Source organism: Rhagoletis pomonella, unplaced genomic scaffold (assembly GCF_013731165.1).
Source record: "Rhagoletis pomonella isolate Grant_MI unplaced genomic scaffold, Rhpom_1.0 Rhpom_scaffold_00004, whole genome shotgun sequence".
Classification (NCBI taxonomy): Eukaryota; Metazoa; Arthropoda; class Insecta; order Diptera; family Tephritidae; genus Rhagoletis; species Rhagoletis pomonella.
Genome location: NW_023458558.1, coordinates 5,456,292 through 5,464,813, shown reverse-complemented (window position 1 = coordinate 5,464,813; position 8,522 = coordinate 5,456,292). Strand labels below are relative to the sequence as shown.

The window sequence follows — 8,522 nt, the reverse complement described above, 5'->3', positions numbered from 1 at the left end:
ATTTTAGAAAAAAGCTACTTACAAAACCTTTAATAATTGAATCATGACCAAAATGCTCGACAACCGCTCGAATGATTTTATTTTTGTTGCCTTCAGTCAAAAACTCAAATTTTTTCCTTTTGTTTGGTAGATATCTTCTAAGCATGTTTATTTTATTTAAATATATGTGCATAAATGATTTTCCATACAAAAGCACTTTGTCATCATTTTGCAAACACGTGCATGCGCCGGAAGTGAGAGAAGGAGACAAAAAGTATGTGTGTGTGTAGGTACTTCTGCTTTTGGGGAACAGATGGCGCAATATATATAACCTAATCGCAGCGTTTGTATGTAAATAAATACATACGTACATATGTTGATTGCAGCTAATATGGATCTGTTTATCATTTAGTAATCTATGTAAATATGTACATATGAATGCATAATACGCGAAAAATTTTCGTCATATCCGATCTTACCGTTCGTTCTTTACCTCTTTTCAAAGAGCCCATTTTTCTCTGAGTATTGGATTGATTTCATATATCTCCATACGAAGTTCCAGTACTGTACCATGAACACTTCCAGAGATATGCAGTATGAAATCTAGCTTGTATGGTAGGTGGCTCGCCCCCTTTTCCAATAGATCCATAATTTCTACGTGACTATGCGATTAATTTCATATATCTCCCCACCAAGTTCCAGTACTCTACCAAGAACAATTCTAGAGATATGCAATAAGAAAAATTCGACTTGTTTGGGCGGTGCCACGACGACATAAACGCTTCCAAAGATTATTATTATGAAAAATTCGGTTTATATGGTTCGGTTTGTATGGAAGGTGCCCCGCCCCGTTTTCCAATAGCTCAAATTTTAATCCAAGAGTATGCCATGGATTTCATATATCTCCATAACAAGTTCCAGTACTCTACCATGAACATTTCCAGTACTCTACCATGAACATTTCTCAGTATGAAAAATTCGGTTTGTATGGGAGGTTCCCCGCCCCTTTTGTATATCGAGATTTTTGTTAGCCTCCTCGAAAAAACGGTTCAGCCGTTCACGAATTTTGCGATATACATAGAATCCATGTCATAGATGGAAAGAGTTGCTGCTTTTAATATTGTACTCACTTAGTTCGTACAAAAAACATAACAGCAGGGTTTTTATGCGTTATTATATACATACATATGAATGTACAAAAATATTCATATAGAAATGTAAGTGCCAAGGCGAATTCATACCGTCGCTGGAATAAAAAAGATATATATGAAAACTAAAGATTTTTCTAATAGATTAAAGTAGATAATGGTACGATTATCGAATAATAGTGTATATGGCATTTGCACTGTTTCTTTATAGGATAGCTGCTTTAATTCGCCTCCGTACACATACAAACATATGTCAAAACTACTTATGAGTGAGTGCGAAAGTAAGAGTGTTGGAGTTTTCTGTCCCTCTTCCTCCTTGAGCGAAGAATATCTGAAATTTGACATTTGTGTACCGAAAGCGAAAACAATATGCAAATGTAGTTTTTGTTTTTGTACTACCGCTACCACCTTATATGAATTCGCCTTTTGTAAGTGCTAACAGCAATGTTAATTGCTCCTTGTACATACATATGTAATTGCCTACATTATTTATCCATGAACTGTACTTACATATTTGTTTTTTTTTTTTTTTTAACATAAGAATCAACATTAACGTTAATATTAGCACGTATGTACATATGTATATGTATAAATAACCCTTGCGTCTCGCTGTATTCCCAACGAATTAACAGCAGAACAGAAAAAAGGGCAAACAGAAAAAAACGGCCTTCAAAATATATATTAGTATAGACTAATTACATTTTTGTAACATTTAAGTAATCACTGTCAATTTTATTCAAACATAAAAAGCTAATTCACACGCGTCTCCACATTTAAACGGATATTTATAAATTTCCGCAAAATTCCTTCCTTACTTTAAGATTTCACTTAAAAATTTACTTGCTTTAGAAATATTTAAAAATTCATACAAAACAGATACACGCCCCACTCCATTCGCATACAAAATATAAACTCATTTCCTTTCATGCTACGAAGCACTTTGACCGCAACTGATCTCATTCAAATTGTCGGCACTCTCAATGGACTTAACCTTAACAATTTTGGGTGCATCGTTGATTTCCGCTTGTGCACGATTGCCCAATTCCTGCATCTTGAGTATGAGCATGGCAAACACTTGTGACGGCAATGACATCTGCAACATTTCCAGCAGGCGCCCTGGTTGTCCGCATACGATTATTGCATTGGCCAGATGTCCCACACCATTCTCAAATTCACCTCGCGCAATTAATGTTTCACCCCATTGTATCTCCTGCAGGAAGTAGCGCTCAATTGCTTCGTGATCACTCAAATTTGGTATTCCATTTCGGTCAGCATTTTTTCGATTGCGACGTCGCTGTTCGCGTACTTTTTTCTTGTAATCGGGATCAGCACGTCGCCTACGGTCGAAATAGACGCAATAGCCGATGAAGAGTGTGCTCGCCAGCCCAACAGCTATGCGCACAGTTGTCTTGTTGATTGTATTCATTTCAAATGCTAAAACAATTTATTAAACAAAATTTTCAAAGATACTTATTTTGTTTGAATAATTAGTACGCAAACAAACAAGAAGCAAATTTTGACTTTTTTCAACTGTCTCTGACTGGTAATACGAAAAAGAAATGTTTTATGGAAATGTCTCCACTGTCTGAATAGTGTTGATAGACTGTTTATAAAAATATATCTATGCATATCGATAGTTTTCATGATTCAGTCATGGATAGAGTTATTCTATACCAGACAAAATGAAAAGAGAAGCATACGACTTTCGCACCGACTAATGGCCCTATTCGCACTGCAACGGCAAAACTAATCCAATGACTATGTATTGTTTTAATTACTGCACTTAAAAATAATATTGTCAAAGTTCCAGATTTAGTTGCTGAAACAATAGTCTTAGGTTTAGTTTTGTTATTGACGTGTGAATAGGGCCCTAAGTGTACATGTACACAAGGTGAGTTAAATTGACAGCATAAAAGTGTTCCTGCTATTTGTTTTATCTAGATTTAGTGTTCTGAGTCACAGCATCTCATCGCTTACATACATTACATAGTGACTGCATTAACCTACAGCATCAGGTTCTCACTGAACTTTATTCTGCTGATAAATGTATGACTTGGCCTACTTGTAACAATGCACATTAGGTCAAATGATTACCTTTTATGTGCGAAATTAATAGTAGCTAAAATATACTGCTTTATTAGCCAACTTCCAAAAAAGGAGGAGGTTATCAGTTCGTCGGAATATTTTTTTTTTTTATGTATGTTACCGCATAACTTTGGACCACGTCAACCGATTTCGATAACTCTTTTTGCATCTCAGAGGTGGTCCCATACTAATCTGGTTAAGATCCGATCAGTGGATCATGATATATATATATATATATATATTTTTTTTTTTATATGAGAGTTGAAGTCGGTTTTTTTTTGCTAAAAATTACTTGTTTTAAAGCAAAAGGATCGCAAGCGTTAAAAAAGTGTAGTCAGATAATTAAAAGTGAAAACATGACTTGACTTTTGTAAAAGAGACTTTTTGTATTCAAATTATGAGTATAAGTGTTTAGGTAGTTCTCGAAAACATTGCCCAATTAGCTTGGTTTTGAGATAAGTTATTTTTTTACCATACCCTCTCCCTGAAAATGAGCTACATAATAAAATAAGTATGTTCATTAGAGCATTATCGAAATTCCTGAAAAAAAAAAAAAGTTTTTTTATTTATATATCATTTACTATGTACATGCTTCGCAGATATACCTTGAGGAAAGATTCCTGAGGCAGTTACGAATATTTTTGAAACTAATTTGTTAAAAAAGAATGTAGAAAGCTCTACTCACCTTGTGCAAACAATTTTGAAATTGCAATCCGTAGATTCTCTCATGGGTTTGCCTTTTCGCGAAGGCTGTTCATCAATTGTCTTTTCGAATCGGCGCAAGTGACTTTGTAACATAGTCATGATACTTAATGCTACAGGAGATGAAATGTAATCCAAATTGTGGCTGCTATTTTTTTTTTGCTTTGCTATCACATACTTCCATTTTCAATATTTATCAACATTAAAAAGGATTATTGACCACCATTAAAATGCAGACAAATTTTGACATCTGCTGTTGTTGCATAGCGCCACTTGCCGCCGGATAAAATAGGCTAAGCAATTTTAAGCGAAGGAGAGGACAAAACTGCACATTTTTGGAGAAATTTAGAATCCGGCCGACACAGTTGGCTTTTTGATTTCGAAAAGAACTTCATCAGCAAGAAACGCGATGTTTTAGCATCGTTTCCGTATTGTTTTCCATAATTTTCGTTTTTATTTGATAAATAATTGCAAAAAATACGCATTTTTTCTATTAAGAGTTTCATGGAACTTTCGCAAATATCATCAGCACCAATCTTTTTTGCAACATGGTTGACAACCGAAGAAAGCTTTTCGTTTTTCGAACATCCATGCAGCCAAACTTCAAACAACTCGCCATTTGTAATAGCATGATAACCTAGAAAAAAACAGTTTTTCTTGAAAACGGCGGCTTAAGTAAAATAAAATTTACTCACTACATCTTAATTTATCCATTTCCTTTTCCCTTTTCTTTGCCGAAGGTTTTACATGAAATCATAATTGGGAAAAAATCCGAAAATTTTTGAGGTTATGCAAATAAGTCAGTTTTATTTGCAAACAAATGATAAAAAGGCACTTTTTTTTAAATAGAATACATATATGTAGTCGCTTATATTTTTGCTTTCCATAAAAGAATTTCCTTTAATTATTCGAACTTTATAAAAAAACACACTTGAATCTTAAGAAATAAACCGACCTACAGTTATTGCGCAAAGAACGTCTCAATAACGTTTTGAAAGTGTTTGATTGCCGTTTAACGGTATTCTTTATTTTACAAAAACAAAGTGAAACTTTTATTATTTTGCAGTATTGCCTATCGAACGGCAACAAAAAATATTGTAAAACTGCGTTTACGAAATTGGACTTTCGCACAGCCAAATGTATCATTTGACCTAATGTGCAATGTGCGAAAATTTTATGGATATTCAAATCAGCTAGGATTATACTAAAATATTCTCTGAAAGTAGTATACTAAAATATTCTCTGAAAGTAGCAGCAATAAAAATTTATCTCGTATTGCCATTTTATTTCCTACTAAAGTTTAAATGTCCTGGCCTAAGTAGGTTCCGAAAAAGTGGAAGAAATGGGTAATGTAAATATCTGAGCGAAATTAAACTTAAGACCTTCAAGAAACTCCTCAAAGAGGAAATTTGGAAGGTCCTTACCGGATTGATATATTCTAGAAAATTATTCTTCGACGTCTTCTCAGATAGCAAGTAACTTTTATAAGCAAAAATCAAACTAAACCAGATGCGACCACCACTGAGACATTGCCATTTCGATGCAAAAAGAATTATCGAAATCGGTTGATGTGGTCCAAAGTTATGCGGTAGCATATGCACAAAAAAAAAAAAAAAATCCGACGAACTGATAACCTCCTCCTTTTTTGGAAGTCGGTTAGTAAAGATCATTTAAATTTACTCAAATAGAATTTCATTTTATTTGAGGAATGGAGGTGATGAAATAAAAATGAAAATTACCAAAAACGCTAAGTATTATTATAATTGTATGCGTATAATTTCCCGCAGGATATTTTATTGCGATTTTTCTATGTAAATTTTCCAATGTCGCCAAATGTATTATATTTATTTATATGCGTGTGTATGTAGTATAAAATATTCATTCCGACATTCAGCGCCTGTTTAATGGTCTTCCTTTACAACAAGTTTGGTCTTGTTTTAGCTTTTGTAGTTGATTTAAATTTCTCTTTTTCGAATTATTTTTTTCCATGTACACAAATATGTAGTAGTATTACTTTTATCATGAATGGGGTTGTGTGTTTGAATGGAACTGAAAAAGGACATTTTTAAGAAGGAAGGAAGGAAGGAGGCGGAAGTATGTACATACATAAGCTTAGAGAAAGTGGGTGCTGGCGACAGTTACAACTTTTTATTTTTGTAATAATGCGCGTGCGATGCTATGCCGACGGCTCTGGCTTTTCATTAAAATTGTATGGCGCGTGGAAAATAAGCAGTGATGACAACCAAAATAATGTAGGTAATGATGCTACTGTGGATATGCGCGCGTGTGTGTGCATTGAAGTGTGTAGTACGAGTGTGTATGCGTAGGAAATTTCTTGCCGGGCACTGCAATGGGCGCTTGTGACTTCGACGTTGGCAAGTCAGTTTCAATATTGGCCAAACAGCTTCTTGCACTTCATTCTTTCGTTTATTCCTTTTGCTTCACTTCACGTGCATGGCTTCAGTTGTTTGCACATTCATTCATATTCATAGATTTCCACAGTGAATTTATATTATTAACATAATTTATGCATAAATGTCATTTAGAATTTGTGAAGCCAATGTTGGGGCGAAGAAAAAGGAAGTATTTTTTGTGAGATAGCAAGATTAAAATGAAAATGGTTGAGGGAAGGAACTAACTTAAAGCGCTGCCGCTTTTAAGTTTTTTAAAAGATGAGCTTTAATATTTTTTTTCGGGATTATGAGAATACGTATATACATATGTACACAGTCGCTGTGGTGTAGTGGTTAGCAGTGCGCGCTTCCACTCCGCAGCGCTGGGTTCAAGCCCGATAACTCGAATAAATTCCATATATTTCAATAACTATGCTTTTTGAGGGCTCAAGAAATTTCGATAACTCTGAAATGTGTATATCCTGATATAAATCGGTAACTCGATAAACTTTGGATACCTCTATAGATTTCGATAACTCGGTTGATGTTGATACCTTCACATTTTTCGAAAGCTGTCGACTAATTTCGACAACTCGTTACACTTCGGTAAAATGATAAAGTTCGATATGTAGTGGTAACTCGATACACATACATATTTATATAACCTTGAAATTTCGACAAGTGTATATTGTTGTTGAAAATTCGAAAACTTCGATACGATAAATCGTCAGTTTTAGATAAATCAATAAATATCGATAACTTAGTAAAATGAAAGAACTCGATACATTTCGATAAATCGATAAATTTTATCAACTCTAAAAGTAGTGATAATTAAATAAATATCGATAACTTGATAAATTTTAGTAACTTAACAAATTTTAATATTTTTAATGCTAGATTCTCGATATTCATACTTATATAACCGTGAAATTTCGATAACTCGATATTGTTTTTTGAAAATTCTGAAAAGTTTAATTCGATAAATCCACAGTATCGATAACTCGATAAAATGAAAGAACTCGATACACTGCTATAACTCGATAAATTTTGTCAACTTGAAAAATAATGATATTTCAATAAATATCAATAACTTGATAAGTTTTATAAACTTGACAAATCTCTGTAATCCCATGCATTTTTAAAGCTCGATTATTATCCATAAATTTCGACAATTTAGTTTTTGTGTCTATAATCTACGACAACGCAATAAACACTGATCAATTTGAATATTTATTCTCGATAAATTTCGATAATTATAAACTTCGATAAATTTCTTTTTTTTTTTTTTTGATTACTTAATTTTTATGACTGAAATTATTTCGATTCTTATCGAAAAATTTCAATAAATTTTCATATCCTTTCAGTTACCCTTATTCTCATTGTTTTCACTTCCATCTTTATCTCCAATTTTTCCTTAACTTTTTTGTCTTAATCGTTATCATTTTAAATTCGAAGTACAAAAAATACGAAAACAGCTTAAATTGAACAGATCGCAACTACAACTATACATATTTTGAAACCGTAACAATACAGAAAAAAACTTTCCAATGGTGTTGATGGTTTTGAAATTGGTACAGTAGAATCGCCAAACGAACGGTGACAAAATTTATGTTAGCGTATTAATATATTAAATTAATTTTATCTTACTACTGAAATATGGATAATAATGGAAGTTTAAAATTTACGTTGTTCTGCTCCTTTACATGGAGTGAACCTTTTATACATATATGGGATATGTATTTATATCCTTCGCAGTTTTTGCCGATGATGAAGAAATTTTATAAGAAGAAATATATATGTATATATAAGATATACAACAAAAAATCTAGTGTTCTGTTAAGCTTTTTACATAAAAAGTCAGTATCTACTACTAAAATATTTAAAAGTACATGTAAAACAAATTACTAAATAATTAAAGTCTATTATGTCGCAAGTGACCTCTAAATTGGTAACTCAATTGCTCATCCTTAAATAATGCAGTCAGTTGCCAGCAAGTAAGGAAATGTTTAAGATTCATTAAAGGTAATTTGCAAGTGGTGGCATTGCGGATATCTTCTTTGTATTTCTACGAAATGAATGTCCAAATCCATCAAACATGGTAGGGGAGCATTTCGTCCCCTTGACGAATACATATTAAGGTATACTCCTATATACATACATAGATATGTATATAATTGGCTACTAATTCACTTAACGAATCTAGCCAACGGCGAAA

At 33.0% G+C, this 8,522-nt stretch overlaps 1 protein-coding gene across 1 annotated transcript; it reads right to left on the bottom strand.

Moving 5' to 3' along the window:
- Positions 1 to 2,055: 2,055 nt before the first annotated feature.
- LOC118737335 (mitochondrial import receptor subunit TOM20 homolog B-like) lies at positions 2,056 to 2,553 on the bottom strand. Its single transcript, XM_036467772.1, has one exon. The coding sequence runs from the start codon at positions 2,551 to 2,553 to the stop codon at positions 2,056 to 2,058; it is 498 nt and encodes a 165-aa protein (XP_036323665.1).
- Between the last annotated feature and the right edge of the window lie 5,969 nt (positions 2,554 to 8,522).